Raw genomic sequence first — 19,688 nt, 5'->3', positions numbered from 1 at the left:
GTAAGTATTTTATTGTTTTAGATGTTATTATAAATGAAATTGTTTTTTTAATTTTTATTTTCAGATTGTTCATTGCTGGAGTATGGAAATAATTGATTTTTGTATATAATCATTCATCCTGCAACTTTACTGCATCCATTTATTACCTCTATTAGGTTTTTTTTTGGTGTGTGTATTCCTTAGGGTTTTCTTTGTACAAGATTATGTCATCTCCAAATAGAGATCACTTTACTTCTTCCTTTCTAATCTGGATGACTTTTATTCCTTTTGCTTGCCAAATTGCTCTGGCTAACCTCCCACACAATGTTGAATAGATGTGGAAAGAGTGAACATCCTTATCTTTTTCCTGATCTTATGGGAAAAGAATCCAGTCTTTAACCACTATATATGATGCTTCCCACTGAGGAAGTTCTCTTATATTACTAATTTGTTTAGTGTTTTTTTAATCATAAAGGGGTATTGGATTCTGTCAAATGATTTGTCTGCATTTATTGACATGATCATGTGTATTTTCTGTCCTTTGTTCTATTAATATAGTGTATATGTTAGTTCATTAAGGCTGCCATAACAAACTATCACATATGGGTATTTGGTATTTATTTTCCCACAGTTCTGGAGGTTTTAAGTCTGAGATCAAGTTGTGGGCAGGATTAGTTTCCTGAGGCCTCTCTCCTTGGCTTGTAGATGGTTGTCTCCTCCCTGTGTCTTCACATAGTCTTCCTTCCATGAGTGTCTGTGTCTTAGTCTCCTCTTATAAGGACACCAGTCAATTTTCATGCTGCTAATAGAGACATACCAAGATTGGGTAATTTATAAAGAAAAAGAGATTTAATGGACTCACAGTTCCACATGGCTGAGGAGGCCTCATGGTGGAAGGTGAAAGATGAGCAAAGGCATGTCTTACATGGTGGCAGGCAAGAGAGCATGTGCAGGGAAACTACCCTTTATAAAACCATCAGATCTCATGAGACTTATTCACTATCATGAGAACAGCACAGGAAAAACCAGCCCCCATGATTCAGTTACCTTCACTGGGTCACTCTCACAACAAGTGGGAATTATGGGAGCTACAATTCAAAATGAGATTTGGGTGGGGACACAGCCTAACTATATCACCAGTTGTATTGGATTAGGGCCCAACCTAATGATTATAATTACTTCTTTGACACTATCTTCAAAAACAGTCACAGTCTGAGGTACTAGGGGTTAGGGCTCAACATGTGAATTGGAAGAGGGACACAATTCAGCTCATAATAGTATATGTGTACTTATTGATTTGTATATGCCAAACCAACCTTGCATTCCTGAGATAAATCCCGCTTGCTAATGGGACTTTTTATCCTTTTTATGTTGCTGGATTTGGTGTGTTAGTATTTCATCAAGGATTTTAGCAGGTGGCCAGCATTATTATCCTCTTTATTCTTACCATTCAACATGCTTTTACATGTGCTATGTCATTTACCCTTTAACAGAATTCCGTGAGGTAGGTAGTATGTTTACCACAACAAACTGAGGCTCAGGAAAGTTTATTTTCCCCTAATTATAAACTTGCAGTAGTACATAGTATAAATTGGAATTAAAATTACAGATGGGGAGAACATTTAGGGAGATGAAAGAAAGCAGGATTTGATGAGAACAAAGAGAAACTTTGTATGGATGGAAGTTTACAGAATCAATTTGAATAGCATCAGTGATCTCAATGATGTAAGAACTGAGGTCATCTGCTGATGTGCAGAATAAGAGTAAATAGATTCGTGGTTTCAATTCATGCATGTAATTAAACCAAATAGGAGTGACAATTCTCATTAATTTTGAGAACATGATTTAACCAGATTAACTGGTGGGAGAATGAGCCAAAATTTTAGTAATAGGAATTTGACTACCTCAGTAACAGTAAACCTCAGCTTACAGATTCCTTCTTTCTTGGAAAGTTTGTTTCCCAGTTGATTTCCAGTTTGTACACTCTTCTCTAAGCTTTGGGGGAGCTGTACCATGACTGTTCAGTCAGGAAATGCTGAATTAAAATTGAATCTCTGGTCCCAACAGATTGTGTGACTCTGAAAGTCATTTAATTTCTTCATGACTTTACTCCCTTATCAAATGAGGGAATTAAGTTAGATGATTAGCTCCCAGCTTTATGACTCTATTCATTTAGTGAATAAGCAGACTGGTGATTCAGTAGACTGGAAATTTTCAGACAGCAACAATGAAGAATTTACTAAGGGTAGACTAAGGAATTACTAAAGAGCAATGAAGCCTTGTTGAGAGTAGAGAACAGTTAACTCAGGATAGCCAGTGAAAGTGAGAAAAGTAAACAGCTAGGGTGGAGACTGGGGAAGGCTACCTAGAGTTGGGGACTGACATGAGGCACATTACATAAGGCTACTGAAATCTAGGTGGTCAATTGGTTAAAATTTATCTTAAGTAAAAATAACTAAGAATAATTTAAAAGCCAGATCAGAGAGTCCAGACTGGGGCAGGATACAAATGAAACCCATACGTTTAACTGCTTATTTTTACATTAGGATCATAATGTTATTTATCCCAGTTCACTGGACAATGCACTGGAGAGCAAGGACTTTACCCATAAGTCCCTTCAATAAAGTTCCTGAAGGAGTCCTGGCCCTGGTCCCTTACATCATTTACAGGTCATGTTTAATTTCTTTGAACTGTTATATGATACTTCATCATAGGAGGCAATGTTCCGATAATCAAGACATCTGTTTTTCCTTTTCATTTAATTTTTAAACTATTTTTATTCTCTTTCACTCAAAGGAAATGCATTCTTATTTTTTTAAAAGCTAAATATTTAGACACATAATGAAGATAGTTACAGTCCCTATAATTCTTCCTGTTAAGATTGGTGATGATTCATTCCTCCAAGTTACTTTTCTTTGCTTACTAACATATTACGTACAAACATTGAATTATAAACACTGTTTTTCAAACTGCCTTCCCTCCCCTACCAACAAAGTGCATAGATCTGCTTTATTCATTTTGACAACCACAGAGGATTCCATTGTATCATGATATATCATAATTTATACAGCTTCTATTGACAGACATTTGCCTTGCTTCCAATTTTTTTCTATTTTTTCATTGTAAATAATGCTGTAGTGAAAATTCTTGTGCATATCTTGCATATTTGGATAAATGTTATAAGTAATACATTCTTTTTTTCTTATTTTTTTTCCTTTTCCCTTCTTCCTTCTGTGAAAATAAATAACATATTCCTAAAACTCTACTTGCTTTCAATAAAAAAAAGTAAACAAATGTGAATTTTAAAAGTGAAACTATTGACTCAGAGTCTTTTAGCAGATATTCCTAAACTATCCTCCAAAAACACTGAACTAATTTATAATACCATCATTGTATGAGGGTAGCTGTTTCCTCACTCTCTTGCTATCACTGTCTTTTTTTGTTTTGCTTTGCTTTTTTAAGTCTAGAATTTAAAAAGTAGAGTTAGCAAATAAAAATAGAGTATGTTTAGTTAAATTTGAATTTCAGATAAAAAATGATACTCTATCTCAGGCTAGGCATGGTGGCCCATGCCTGTAATCGCAGCACTTGGGCTGACTGCTTGAGCCCAGGAGTTCAAGACTAGCCTGGGCAATAATATGGCGAAATTCTACAAAATATACAAAAATTAGCTGGGCATGGTGGTGCAGGCCTCTAGTCTGAGGATCACCTGAGCCAGAAAGGTCAAGGCTGCCGTGCTCCAGCTTGGGCAACAGAGTGAGACTCAGACTCAAACAAACAAACAAAAACTATCTCCATCTTCCAGATGGCCTGTTTCTGTTCTCTCTGTTGGTATCATCAGTGGTGTCTTCTCTGTTATCAATTTATCTGTACCATTTATCTCATCCTACATGAATGAGAAATACTTGCTATTTAAATTTGTATATTCTTAAGATTTAGTGAGATGAAGCATAAAATTGGTTATTTTTGTCCTGTTTAGTGAACTACCTGTTCAAGTCTTTTGCTTTTGCCAGTGGTTCGTTTTCCTTAATGATTTATAATAATTCTTTTAGTCTTAAAGCTTTAGACACATATATGTCCCAGTTTTCCTTTAGGCTGTTTTCATTTTTTGTCTCCATCTAGAAGTGTTGCATTTTATGTAATACAACTTGTGCAATTGTGCCACTATGCCGTTTCTCAAATCACCTGGATGCCTTGTACAAATGCAAATTCCTGAGCTCTGTTCTAGACCTAATCAAATGTCTTTACTATTGTACTCTAAACTATTAAGAAGCTCCCTAAGGGGTTTTCTTTCTCCTTCCCTAACTGCCCCCTTTATTTTTTCCTCTCTCCCATCCATTCTTCCAAACTTCTATTACATTCAATGATCAGTACTGAAGAATTTGCTAGAATTATTAAAATAAAACATACAAGTAAACATGCTAACCATGCAATTGGAAGCTACTGTTATCTTGTGAGACAGTGTGCTGACCCAGTAAGATCAAGATAAGATTGACTTATTCTTCATCAGTTGACTTCAGGGAGAAAACATGGTTTTCTCTGACATTATTAAAAACCCTGTTTATGAAAAATCTCAAGCATACATAAGAGTACAGAAAATAATATAAATTCCCATGTACCTATTATCAAGCTTTAATAATTAGCAATGGTCAATCTTGTTTCATCTGTATTTCCTATTCCCCCTACCATCCGCTTTCCCCAGATTTAGCAACTCTCAGGAGATTCCTAAACTCATTCAAATTTGAGATCCAAAACTTTATGATATCTGGGTTTTGCATTGTACTTTCCAACTCCAATAAAATAATATTTACTTTTTTTTTTTTTTCATTTCTTTATCAATTGTTGGCAGGGACTGGGTTGAGGGGAAGCAATTTACTCGGTTTTTTTTCCTAGCTGGTACTTGTATGATCTCATTTTCTTTCTTTGTTCTTCTAAGAGACAAAGTCTTGCTCTGTCACCAGGCTGCAATGCAGTGAGTGGCCCACGCATAGCTCACTGCAGTCTCAAAAACTCTCGGGCTCAAGCAATCCTCCTGCCTCAGCCTGCTGAGCAGCTGGGACTATAGGTGGATGCCACCACACCTGGCCAATTTTTCTGTTTTTTGTTTGTGTGTGTGAGTTTTTTGTTTTGTTTTTTTTTTTTTTGTAGAGACCAGGTCTCACCATGTGACCTAGGCTGGTTTCAAACTCCTGGCCTCAAGAGATCCTTAGCCCCACAAAGTGTTGGGACTACAGGTGTGAGCCACCATGCCCAGTCATTTTCCTTGGTTTCGATCTCAAGAGCTTGAAATCTATTATTATTAAAAAACAAAACAAAACAAAACTGAAGACATTAGTGGTAATGCTAAGGAACAGGTACCTGAAATGTTTTGTAAAGAGATTTCAAATATCTATGCTTTAGCATTCCATCCAATAGAATTAACACTAGAATTTTCTTACATGTTACTAAAGGCTAGCAAGATTTTTATCTGCAGTGTTTTGCATTTATGCTACCTGATGTTCATATTTGATATAGTATTAAGTTACTCCAATTAGTTAAAGGAAGGAGGTTTGAGAAGTATTTAGTCATGAGCAACAGACGATTAAAAATGCTAACACTTTGAACATAAGAATTAAGTATTAATGAGATAGAAAAGCCCATAGCAGATTACTCATCTGAGTCACTGCTGGTTGACTCAACATCAAGCTATAGTTCCTTAATCTCCTATCTGTAAAATATGAATAACAGCACCAACCACCTACATTGGTTAGAAAAAACGAGACTAATACTTTGATCTTCTTTAAAGAAGTGAGCGGCCTAATTAGCTGAGTTTCTTTAATTCTTCTTATTGTCTAGATGAATAAATTATCCCTTGGGAAATAAATATTCTTTCTACTTATAAAAGAATGGGAAAATCTATCATATGGAGATACCACATTTAAAAAATGCATTCACTAGTTGATGGACATTTTGAATTGTCTCCTTTTTGGCAGTCATACATGATGCTATGAACATTGATGTACAAGTTTTTGTGTGAATGTTTTCATTTCCCTTGGGTACATATCCAGGAGTGGAATTGTTGTGTCATTGGATAACTATGCTTAACTTTTTGAAGAACTGCCAAGTTGTTTCCCAAAGTGGCTGAACCATTTTACATTCTCAACAGCAATATATGAGGGTTCCAATTTTTCCATATCCTCACCCAACTTTTTTGGGTATTTTGTTTAAAATTATAGCCACAATGGTGGATGTGAGGTGGTATCTCATTGTGGTTATAATTCACATTTTCCTAATGATGAATGATGCTGAGCATCTCCTCATATGCTTATTGACCATTTCGATACCTTCCTTCAAGAAATCTCTGTTCAAATCCTTTGCCCATTAAAAAAATTTTTGTTGAGTTATAGGAGTTCTTTGCAATGTCACAGTGAAATCCCACCAAGATTAAAGCCAACAAAGAAATAAGAGCCAGTAGAGTAAGACTGAGCCATGAGCACATATTTTGAACCCTTGTATGCATATGCATAAAGTCAGACCTACCTACATGGACTTTAGTTTTATGAACGAATACATTTGAACCAATACATTCTTGGGGGGCTAACTAGAATAATGATTGCCTGTGCCAACTCCTCAAGTAGAATGGGGCTTTCCCTCATGTCATTTTCCTGATCTATCCCCAGGTCCTATGTTGTAGTGTGGGGAATCTTATCATGATGAGCCCGGTAGGTAGGCATGGGGATAAAAGGTGCAGAGAAAAATGAATGATGCTTGGCACAATTAAAAGTACCAGTACCAAGCCTCAGAGGGCTCTGGCCGAAATTTCAGACCACAGAGGCCTTTGTACATCCTCCATAATAATTGTAAAAGTCACAACTTTAAAAAATAAAGCCACAAAGTAAAAAGTAACCAATCCATCAGGGCAGACAGATAAGAAAGTATTTTTGTTCCTAGGTTGCCAAGATGGTTCAGCCAACATACCTTTAAAGATTAGGTATTAATGAATGTTAAATTAGATGAGTCCAAAAGTAGAGGACTTGCTGTGTGGATTTGAACAGAAGAGGCTAAAGAGGAGAGGGTGGGAGTAGTGCATGAAGCTAATGCACAGCTGCAGCTGCTTCCCATATGTCTCTATGAAATATTTAACTTTTTTTTTGTTTGTTTGAGATGAAGTCTCATTCTGCTACCCAGGCTAGAGTGCAGTGGCGTGATCTCGGCTCATTGCAACCTCTGCCTCCTGAGTTCAAGCAATTCTCCTGCCTCAGCCTCCCAAGTAGTTGGGATTACAGGCATGTACCATCATGCCCGGCTAATTTTTGTATTTTTAGTAGAGATGGGGTTATACCATGTTGGCCAGGCTGGTCTCGAACTCCTGACCTCAGGTGATCCACCCACCTTGGACTCCCAAAGTGCTGGTATTACAGGCGTGAGCCACCGTGCCTGGCCCCTAAGAATTAATACATTTGTATGTGAAGAATAATGACACTGTGATAGGCAGAACAAAACTTACGATATAATCTTTACCATCAAAGAGCTTCTATATGCGACAATGAGTGCCAATAAGAGATGTGAGGTCACAATACTATAAAGATACTTTAATTGTATTGAGGGTGTTCCAGAAAGTCTTCAAAGAGGAAGAAACAAATCAGGAGGGAGAAATAGGATCAATAAACTACATTTATTGACTACTTACTGGACACATCATATAGAAAAAAGATAGGATGGGGGCAGGTAAGAACTTGAAGAAATTAAATATATACATTAAGTTTATCACTAATTCTAACTACTAGAGAAGTACAAAATTTGTACAAGTAATACTTTATAATGAAATGCTGATGCCTGTCAAAACGGTAATAAGCTATACATATACTACAATAAACATTTTTTAAAATTGCGCTTAATATCATAGAATTTCCTTAAAATGGGTTGGTAAAATGGTAAAAATGTATATGCATCCATTCTTACACATGTACTTCCCATTAAAGATTGCTTAAATAGTACAAATTTCTATTGCTGAGAAATTCATGGTCAACAGCTATATATGAAGTTCCTCTAAGAAACGTCATAGCATTTGCAGTAAGTCCATTTCTCCAGTGAAGCCCACCTTATTTTCAGTTTAGCTTACTACCAAGTTCTCATGAGAACTGTTTATATGTCTTTTGCTTGGTCATCTTCTTCAAGTTTTCTGATTTCATTTTTTAAACAATTTATAGTTTCACGACTTGCTTTTAATCTCTCCTTAAGCTCTGCAATCTCAAAGCTTGTTTTTTTCTTAGCAGCTTCTAATTTTTCTCTGGTTTTCACTTCAAGCTCTGCAACTAAAGAAAACAAATATTTTACTAAAGTATTTTTCTCACATGTTTAAGATATATGATAGGGTAATAAATATGGCATTTCCTGGCGACAATGTTTCCATGATGAAATATGGATAACTTAAGAATTACAACATTAAACATGGGTGTAGGTTGGGGTAGGGGAAGAATGTCTGAATTCCCAAGAGAGGATCTAAGATGTTTACTACAACTAAAAATGAAATTCTGATCACCAACTCACAGTTAAAGTTTTAAGACATAATGTCCTTTTTTCCATACACATACTAAGATTGAAATAAGGGGGCACACAAACCCAAGATATATCAGCTAATAAGAGGTGACTGGGTACAGTGGCTTATGCCTGTAATCTTAGTACTTTGGGAGGCTAAGGCAGGTGGATCACTTGAGGCCAGGAGTTCGAAACCAATCTGGCCAACATGGCAAAATCTTGTCTTTACCAAAAATACAAAATTAGCAGGGCGTGGTGGTGCACACCTGTAATCCCAGCTACTCTGGTGGCTGAGGCATGAGAATCACTTGAACTTGGGAGGCAGAGGTTGCAGTGAGCTAAGATGTTGCTAGTGCACTCCAGTCTGGGCGACAGAGTGAGAGTCTGTCTTAAAGGAGGTGGCCGGGGGGGAGGAGAGAAGTGCTAACTACACGTATTCTTAAATTTATATACAGGTGAAACTTTTTTTTTTTTTTTTGAGATGGAGTCTCGCTCTGTCGCCCAGGCTGGAGTGCAGTGGCACGATCTCGGCTCACTGCAACCTCTGCCTCCAAGGTTCAAGCAATTCTCCTGCCTCAGCCTCCCGAGTAGTTGGGACTACAGGTGCATGCTGCCACGCCCGGCTAATTTTTTGTATTTCAGTAGAGAAGGGGTTTTACCATGTTGCCCAGGCTGATTGCGAACTCCTGAGTTCAGGCAATCCACCCTCCTTGGCCTTCCAAAGTGCAGGGTTACAGGCGTGAGCCACTGCACCTGGCCCAGGTGAGACTTTTATAAACAAAATCACACTATCAAAACAAGCAAATACCTTTTTTTTTTCAAATAGGTAGGAATAACTGCTAAAAGCTGAATCCCAGCTCTGCAACTTACGAGTTGTGACACTGTAAGCTACTTCACCTATGTTCCTCACTTATGAAACAGAAATGATAATGGCAAATACTTCATAATATTATTTGTTGAGAAAATTTTTGAGACAGGATCTTACTCTGTCACCCAGGCTGGAGTGCAGTGGTGTGATCTTGGCTCACTGCAAACTCTGACTCCTGGGTTCAAGTGATCCTCCCACCTCAGCCTCCCAAGCAGCTGGGATTACATGTGTGAGCCACCACACCCAACCTGTTAAGAAGACTTAATGAATTAATTTATGCAAAGTACCCAGAATACTGCCTGGTACAGAAAAAGCCCTATCAACTATTGTTATGAGAACAGAGAAACATTAAATGATATTTGAAACTATCCAGGACAAAGTACTAAAGAAACATTACTGCAAAACAGGACACATCTATTTAAATATGCCACTTGGATATGTAGCATGATGTTTTACAAAGAAAAATATCTTCTTGTGTCTAACATTTCCATCTTGTGGACATTTTTGGTAACTGCTGCTGCTCGCTATTAAAGTATACTTATATTTTGGTGGGAAAAAACCCAACTATGGAATCAGAAAAGACCTGAGTTCAAATAAACCCTTGCTCCCTTATTAGCTGAATACTGACATTTCTAAGGCTCCATCAATCTCTTTGTCTATATGATACAGTTAAAACTAGGTATTTCTCAGAGGATTTACAAGGATTACATGAAGTAATTATATGTAAAGCATCTAACACATAAAAAACATGCAATAAATATTAATGAGTTCTCTCTTTATTTTGCTCATTGCTAGCGACTTGCTTTTAGTGACTGCCAAAACAATTCATATTTTACTTCGTAATTCTTTTCATTCTTTTAAAAACTGTATTTATACATAGGTAGTACATACAAGATTACAAATTAAAAGGTTAAAAACAGTAGATAGTGAAAAAATATGCCCTTCTACTACACTTGTTCCCCAGCCTGCCATGATCAATCAGTGCTTCTTCCCAGAGATAATCACTGTTGGGTTCTCTGATATCTTCCCAGAAATAATCACTGTTGGGTTCTCTGATATCTTCCCAGAAATAGTCTGCTGATATACAAAGCATATACCCAAGTGCAGTTTCTTCTTCTTCCCAACACAAGTGGTATCATTCTATACACACTGTTTTGCACCTTGCTGTTTCACTTAACATTATACGTGGAAGCTCATCCTATAACACAGAGCTGTCTTATTCTTTTTAATGACTACAGAGGACCTAATTGAATGGATATACAAAATTCATTTAGTCTGCCCCCTATTGATGTACATTCAGAGTATCTCCATTTTTTCTTTTACAAAAAATGCAATAATGTGTATGCTGTGAATAATCATTTTAGTATATTTGTAGGATAAATTCCTAGAAAAGAATATATATGTACTTGTAATTCTGGAAGAATGTTAAGCAACTCAAAAGGATCTACCAATTTATAATCCCATTAGCATTGTGTCTGTTTCCCTACTGCATCAACTTTTTGGTCTTACCTAACCTGAAAGGTTAAAAACAGTATTTCAGTGTAGTCTTAATTTGCATTCATCTTATTACTACTGGGGCTGACTCACCTTTTTTATAATGTTTGAGACATTTCTCCCTTTCTACAAATGATCTGTTTTCCCTTTGCTCATTTTCCTATTGGGTTATTGGCCTTTCTTATTGATTCATAAGAGCTATATACAGCTTTATACAGTAGTCCCCCCTCATCCATGGTTTCATTTTCCATGCTTACAGTCACCCACTGTCAACAGCGGTCTGAAAACAGGTGAGTACAGTAGAATAAGATTTTTTGGGGGGTGGGGTGGGGGAAGAGCACACATTTACATAACTGTTATTAGAGTTCATTGTTATAATTCTATTTTATTATCATTGTTAATCTTTTATTGTGCCTAATTTATAAATTAAACTTTATCATAGGTATATATGTATAGGAAAAAACAGTATATAGGGCTTGGTACTATCTGCAGTTTCAGGCATCCACTGGGGTTCTTGGAACGTGTCCTCTCCAGATAAAGGGGGACTACAGTATGTTAAGAAACTAGTCATGTGTGACATGAGTACATTTTCTATGGCTTGTCAGTCTTTAGAGTTTGTTCCCAGTGCTTTTTACTATGCAGAAATTTGTATTCCCCTGTACCTTCTCTCCCCACATCAATTTAAAAAACACACTGAATGATATGCGCTTTGTTAGATGCTGGGCTACAGAGGCAGGAAACAGGTAAGAAAAAAATGCACTAATGTCATGAGGTAATCATAGGGAACAACAAGAGTAGATGGGATTCAAATCAAGTCGAAAGGGTGAGTTTTATGAAGGGGGGCTGCTTGGTAGTAGTAACACCTAAACTAAATTTTAAACAATGAGAAAGGAGTTAGGTAAATGAAGTGGGCATACAGGCCCAGGAAGCAGCATAAAAACAAGGAGTCCTGTATAGCTATAAGTGGTAGTTTTAAAACTAGCCAGGGAGACCTGATTAACTCAATTGTCAGAAGGACGGCATTCATTGTAGATGTAACATAGATTCATGTTGTTTGATTCATGATACTTTTATTTTTGACAACTTGTAAGACTGCGAAGGGCACTAGATGTTTGGAAGAAGACATGAGTTAGTTAGCAATGAGATCCTGGGGGAAAACATTTTAAAACTTCTTTTAGCTTGTTCCAGTGTTCTGCTTCCTATGTGTTAAATGCTTACACAAAAAAAGAAAAGTTTCTGTTTTTAATTTCCCAATGAAGTCTCAATTTCGAGAAAACAAATCCAAAGAATTACTACTTTTACAAAGTCAGTTCAAATTACTGGTTAGGAGACAGACTATCAGGCTTTTTACAACTTATTAATTAAGCGGACAGATTTGGGGTTTAAAAGGCAGGCTCTACTGGGTAATTTTGGGCAAGTTATCAAATCTTTCTAGAGTCTTTACCTACAAAATGGTGCTAGTCATAGTATCGCCCTCCTAGGATTATTTAGAGTATTCAACAAGTTAAGAAAGGGAAAGTGCTTGACAGGTACATAGTAAACTCTCAGTAAATGTTCACTATCATTTTTATTACTTCTTGAAGAAGTAACTAAAAAGCTAGATCATTAGTGCTTAAATAAACTTCCAATATACTCCATAATAAATATTCTCTATAAAAATACTATTAAATTTTTGGAGCCTAAGTTCTGAGGACTGCCGGGGATCAAGTTCTGATTCTACTACTAACTAGCTGTGTGACCCTGGGCAAGTTTCTTAACCTCCTTGTACCTTGGTTTCCTTTTCTAAATATTACCTAATAAAGTTGTTATAGAATTAAGTGAGTTTATATATACATAGACTTAGAAGAGTACAAATAGTAAGCACTGAGTAAGTCTGATATTTTATTATTACTAAATATTGACTATCATATGCCCTCAAATTGTTAAAACTATACATACATTTTTTAGACCTTTGATTAACATTCCCAGATAGCTTTCCTAAAAAGCTAAATTTATACTCACAAAACAATTCATGAGAATGCAAAGTTTACCATATTCTTAATCGGTACAACTATTAAAAATTCCTGGCTGGCACGGTGATTCGTGCCTGTAATGTCAGTACTTTGGGAGGCTGAGGTGGGAGAACCCTGCCTCTACAAAAAAAAAAAAAAAAATTGCCAGATGTGGTGACACATAACTGTAGTCCTAGCTACTGCTTGGGGAGCCAAGGCAGGACGATCATGTGAGCCCACGAGTTTGAGGCTGCAGTGAGCTATGATCACGCCACTGCAACCCAGCCTGAGTGACAGAGTGAGACCCTGTCTCTAGGGGGAAAAAAAATCCTTTTGCTAATTTGATAGGACAAATGTAGTCATTCATTACTGTTTGGTTTGCATTCTTAAAGTTATTAGCAGGGCCAAATATTTTATCATTTTATTTACTGGTGATCTCTTATTCTGTCTGTCTGTCCATATCTTCCGCCCATTTATCTACTGAGGTTTAACATGTTTTTCCATTTATCAATTTTAGCATTAAAAAAATTAATTCTTTGCCATATTTTCTGCAAACTTTTCTTCTTTGCCTTTTTGAAATGTAGAAATTAAATATATCTAATAAAGTCTATCCTTCTTTTAATGTGATTTTTCCTAACACTTTAAATTTAGAAAGTCCTCCCTAGCCAGGATAGCCAGTAATCTAATTTTTCGAAAAACAGGCTGACTGATTTTCAAAAAACATTTAAATATCTTTAACGAAACTGGAATTTGTTTTGGTAAGTACTATAAAGTGATGATCAAAATTAAGTTTTCCTCCCAAAAGCTCACCAATTATGCCAACACCATTTATGGAATTAGACTTTTCTCCCTTATTGATTTGGTACTATTAAGAAAATGAACTAAAGATCATACAGAAAATGTTATTGATAAAAACCTCCCAAGGTTATACAGCTCCATACATAAGATTTAACACATCGAAACAGATTTACAGCCTTTTCACAAAATACATTATTTATACCTACTTGTTATACATAAATAAATAATAGTTTTGTCAAAAACAGAAAAATGTGAGCACTTAAATTTTGAAAGAGAATTTTCCACCATGAATGGGCACATTTCATGGTATGAGAGAAAGAAGAGAGTGATCAATAATGAAGCACACTAGTGCTTTTTACCTTTTCAAAGTGATCATATACTTAACTGTTTTTATGTTCATAACATTTTTTGCAGATATAGAAATTAAAGCATACAAATTTTCAATGACTACCCAAGTTGCAAAATTATAAATAGTACCCAGATCTTTCAAGTCCTAACCAAGTGTTTTATGAAAATATAAACAAAACACTGCTATAACCACTAATTGTTAAACAGCAATTCCCTCCCCACTTCATTACCATCCCTCCACCTCTTCTTTTATTGGATCACTCCCTTTCAGCCTACAAATATACTGGTTTATTTCCCCCTGAAAACAATACCCTCTTGACCCCGTATCTTGCTTTGGCTACTGCTTCAAAGACTTCTGCTCCCCTTTACAGCCAGGCTTCAAGACAGAGTTGTCTATAGTGTCTGTCTCCAATTTATCTCATCTGATATTCTCTTACCCACTTCAACTGATCTTCTGACCTTACTATTCTTCTTACAGTGCTCCTGTTAAGATCATCAAGGAGCTCCATCTTACTCTATCCAATTACTGGGCCCTCATCTTAATTGACCTACCAGCAGTATTAGACACTCTCTAGTTCTTGATATACTTTTCTCATTCGGCTTTGAGGACATTACATGCACCTAGTTTTTCTCCCTCCATATTCGCTGTTTGTTCTTCATTCCCTTTGCTGGTTATCTCCTCAATTTTTAAATTTTGGAGTGCCCATGTCTCTCAGTCTTTGGACCTCTTTTCTATCTTTACTTACTCCTTTGATGATACCATTTGGTCTCATAATTTACAATTCTATTAACTTTCAAATTTACGTCTCCAGCCTAGACCTCTCCTCTCTTTGAATGCCAGTGTGCAACATCCTTCTCAACATCTCAACTTACATGTCTTACAGGCATCCCACACCCATCATGTCCAAACTTGCACTTTTTTTTTTTGAGACAGAATCTTGCTGTATTGCTCAGTCTGGCATGCAGTGGCATGATAACAGCTCATTAAAGCCTTGCCCTCCTGGGCTCAAGTAATCCTCCCACCTCAGCCTCCTGAGTAGCTGGTGCTACAGGAATGTGCCACCACACTCAGAAGATTTTTAAAAAATTTTTTGTAGAGATGGGGTTTTGCTACATTGCTCAGGCTAGTCTTGAAGTCCTGGGCTCAGGCAATCCTCTCACGCTGGCCCCCATAAAGTGCTGTGATTATAGGCATGAGCCATCACACCTGGCCAGTCAAAGTTGTACTCTGAATCGCAAAACCATCTGTGTAAAAAGCAATGACTTTTTTGGAGTTCCTCAGGCCCAAAACCATGTAAGTCATCCTTTGCTTGTCTTTCTCCAATACCTCATTATTCAAAGGATCAGCAAATCCTACTGTACCTATTTTCAAAACAGGTCCAAAATCTAATGTCTTCTCCCATTGCTATCACTCTGGTCCAAGCCACCATTCTACCAAATCTGAATTATTGGGACAGCCTCCACACTACGACTTCTCCTTCTATTACATCTGCTTTGCAGAACCAGGGTGATGTTAGTTTGGGGAGGAAGTGGAGCAAGATGGTGGAACAGAAGCCTCTACCAATTGTCCTCCCAACAGGAATACCAAATTTGACACATATCTACACAAAAGAGCACCTTGATAAGAAGGAAAAATCAGATGAACGATCACAGTACCTGGTTTTATCTTCATATCACTGAAAGAGGTGCCGAAGAGGATAGGAAACACAGTACTGAATTTCCAACACCACCCCTCCCTCACCCCCCCAGCAGCGGCTGCACAGTGCAAAGAGAGAATCTGTGCACTTAAGAGAGGGAGAGCACAGTGATTGGGGGACTTTGCATTAGAACACAGTGCTCCCAACACTGGGCAGAACTCAGCCAGCGCCCACAGAAAGAGTATTTACACGCCCTATCCAGAGAACTGCCCATCCCTGTGGTCAAAACTTGAGTTCTGGCAAGCCTCAAGCCTCACCCCCTTGGGATAAAGTGCTCTGGGGTCCTAAATAAACTTGAAAGGCCATCTAGGCCACAAGGACTGCAACTCTTAGGCAAGGCGAGTGCTGTGCTTGACACCAGTAGACTTGGGGGATACCTGGCTTAGTGAGACACCAGCTGGGGCAGCTAAGGGTGCTTGCACCACTCCTCCCCCAGCCCCAGGCAACACAGCTCATGGCTCTCAAAGAGATCCTCTCCCTTCCACCTGAGGAGAGGAAAGTGAAAAGATGACTTTGTCTTGCAACTTGGATAGCAGCTCAGCCATAGTAGGACAGGGCATTGGGCAGAGTTGTGAGGCCCCAGGCCTTAGCTCCCAGACATTTCCAGACACACCCTGGGCCAGAAGAGAACCCAGTGCCTTGAAGAGAAGGAACCAGTCCTGGTTCCCAAAGCAATCTACAGATTCAATGCAATCCCTATCAAAATACAAATGACATTCTCCACAGAAATAGAAAAAAAAAAAACCCTAAAATTTATGTGGAACCACAAAAGATCCAGAATAGCCAAAGTTATCCTCAGCAAAAAGAATAAAACTGGAGGAATCACCCAACTTCAAATTACATTACAGAACTACAGTAACCATAATAGCATGGTACTTGCAGAAAAAGAGACACATAAGCCAACAGAACAGACTAGAGAACCCAGAAACAAATCCACACACCTACAGGGAACTCATTTTTGACAAAGGTGCCAAGAACATACACTTGGGGGAAAAAATGGTCTCTTCAATAAATGGTGCCAGGAAATCTGGATATCCATATGCAGAAGAATGAAACTAGACTCCTATCTCTTGCCATATACAAAAATCAAATTAAAATGGATTAAAGACTAAGATTTCAAACTATTAAACTACTAAAGAAAACACTGGGGAAACTCTCTAGGACATTGGACTGGGCGAAGATTTCTTGTGTAATACCCTATAAACACAGGCAACCAAGGCAAAAATGGATTAACGGGATCACATCAAGTTAAAAAACTTCTGTACCACAAAGGAAACAATCAACAAAGTGAAGAGACAACACACAGAATGGGAGAAAATATCTGCAAACTACCCATCTGTCAAAGAATTAATAATCAGAATATATAAGGAGCTCAAACAACTCCTTAAGAATCTGATTTTAAAATGGGAAAAAGATCTGAATAGACATTTATCAAAAGATGACATACAAATGGCAAACAGGTATATGAAAAAGTGCTCAACATCACTGATCATCAGAAAAATGCAAATTAAAACTACAATGAGATGTCATCTCATGCCTGTTAAAATGGCTTTTATCAAAAAGATAGGCAATAACAAATAGCAAGGATGCAGAGAAAAGGGAATCCTTATACACTGTTGGTAGGAATGTAAATTAGTAAAACCAATATGGTCAACAGTTTGGAGGTTCCTCAAAAAACTAAAAATAGAGCTATATGATCCAGCAATCCCACTGCTAGGTATATATCCAAAAGAAAATAAGTCAGTATATCAAAAAGATATCTGCACTTCCATGTTTATGTTTATCGCAGCACTATTCAAAAGAGCCAAGATTTGAAAGCAACCCAAGTGTCCATCAACAGATGAATCGATAAAGAAAATATGGTACATATACACAATAGAGTACTATTCAGCTATAAAAAAGGAATGAAATCCTATCATTCCAAACAACATGGATGGAACTGAAAGTCATTATGTTAAGTGAAGTAAGCCAGGGACAGAAAGATAAACATCATATATTCTCATTTATTTGTGGGAGCTAAAAATTAAAACAACTAGGCTGGGCACAGTGGCTCATGCCTGTAATCCCAGCACTCTGGGAGGCTGAGGTGGGTGGATTACCTGAGGTCAGGAGTTCGAGACCAGCTTGGCCAACATAGTGAAACCCTGTCTCTACTAAAAATAAAAAAAAAAAAATTACCCAGGCGTGATGGTATACGCCTGTAATCCCAGCTACTCGGGAGGCTGAGGCAGAAGAATCACTTGAGCCTGGGAGACAGAGGTTGCAGTGAGCCGAGATCGTGCCACTGCACTCCAGCCAGGCCAACAGAGCGAGGCTCTGTCTCAAAAAACAAACAAAAACTGAACTCATGAGATAGAGAAAACAGAGTAGAATGACAGTTACCAGAGGCTGGGAAGCATAGTGGGTAGGTGGGTGAAGGATGGCTACTGGTACAAAAAATATAAAGAATGAATAAGATTAAGTATTTGATAGCACAACAGGATGACTATAGTCAATAATAATGTAATTGTACATTTAAAAGTAACTAAAAGAGTATATTTGGATTATTTGTAACAAAAAGGGTAAATGCTTGAGGTGATGGATATCTCATTTCCTGGATATAATCTTTAGACACTGTATGCCCGTATCAAAATATCCCATGTACCCAGCAAATATATACACCTACTATATACCCAAAAAATTAAACATTTTAAAGAAGTTAAATCTGATGTCATTCCTTTGCTCAAAACTCAAAAATGACTTCACATCTCAGTTTAATAATCTGAAGTCCTCATAGTTACCCACAAGTCCCTACATGACCTAGTCCCCTGTTAACCTCTCTGATCTCATCTCCCACTCCTTGTCCTCTTGTTCACTCTACTCTAGTCACACTGGACTTCTTGCTGTTTTTCAGCCATTTACTTACCTGAGGGCCTTCGTCCTCACTGCTCCCTCTACATATAACATCTTTCCCTTAGATCACTCCTTTACTCCTTTAGGTCTCCAAATGCTCAGAAAGCATTTCCTGACTGATATTTTGGTATTAGTATCCAAAACTCCAACCACCTCCTCCCACCAAAGATGCTCCCTGCCCCACTTTGTCTCCGTAGCACCTAATCACTACCTTATACTTCCTTGTTCTGTTTATTTAATGCCTGTTTTCCTCCCACTAGAATGTAGGGCCCATGAGGACAGGGCTTTTTGTCTGATTCGGACACTGCTCTAACCTCAGCACCTAGCACCTAGAACAATGCTTGGCATGTAACTGGTACTCACTATATATTGTAATGAATGAATGATCAATGAAATGACTGAACAGTGACATAAATGTTAACACAAGGATGGCAAATAGATTTCATATTAAATGCTAATTGCAAATGACTGAGAATAGACGCACGGATTAATGTGTACAGGATTCTGAGACCATATCAGCTTAGAGAGAAAATACAACATGACCGATTATCAATGTGGCATTCAGGTAGTCAATACTTGAGCATTAATCTAAAACTGTGTAAAATGACATCGGCAAAAATACAAGATAAACTAGCTCACAGTACATAAAAGTATAATTACGCTCTGCAAGGTCCGTCACACGGATTTTGTTAGCAAAGATTAGTCAACAGAAAATGATAGGCTAAGCAAGACTAATGAAAAACTATACTTAAATGTAATTAGGGAATAAAACAGACAAACAGTACCTCAAAGAATGTGAGAGGCTGTCTTTCACCCTTCTTGAAAGTAGTCCTACTTAGGAACAATTTAAAACATCCTTCTTACATGTTCTACTGTAATACAAACTGTTTTTTAACACCTAAAAAACTTACCTATATCATTTTTTTTTAAGTTTAAAAGGCACTAATCATACAACCCTTTCACCATTACAGAATACATTATTTTTCAGAATTAGGAATGCATGGCACTTACATTCTGTTTCATGCTTATAGGCTCCTAATGTTAGCTGACGAGATGTTGTCAATAATTGTTGCATCATTGCTGTTGGGTCTTGAAATATCTAAT

General features: G+C 37.4%; 1 protein-coding gene across 2 annotated transcripts in view; it reads right to left on the bottom strand.

Moving 5' to 3' along the window:
• Positions 1 to 7,614: 7,614 nt before the first annotated feature.
• The window catches only part of YEATS4 (YEATS domain containing 4), a 23,369-nt gene continuing 11,295 nt past the window's right edge, over positions 7,615 to 19,688 (bottom strand). For both annotated transcript variants that reach the window (XM_011976605.1, XM_011976606.1), the window contains 2 exons: positions 19,596 to 19,683; positions 7,615 to 8,273 (listed from right to left, as the gene is read on the bottom strand). In XM_011976605.1, the coding sequence (XP_011831995.1) occupies positions 8,104 to 8,273; positions 19,596 to 19,683 (258 nt within the window). In that variant the 3' untranslated portion in view covers positions 7,615 to 8,103. The remainder of the gene's footprint in view (positions 8,274 to 19,595; positions 19,684 to 19,688) is intronic.

The sequence above is a fragment of the Mandrillus leucophaeus genome, unplaced genomic scaffold (genome assembly GCF_000951045.1).
Source record: "Mandrillus leucophaeus isolate KB7577 unplaced genomic scaffold, Mleu.le_1.0 Scaffold169, whole genome shotgun sequence".
NCBI lineage: Eukaryota > Metazoa > Chordata > Mammalia > Primates > Cercopithecidae > Mandrillus > Mandrillus leucophaeus.
The sequence above is the reverse complement of the archived record's forward strand: the minus strand, read 5'-3'. Positions and strand labels throughout refer to the sequence as shown.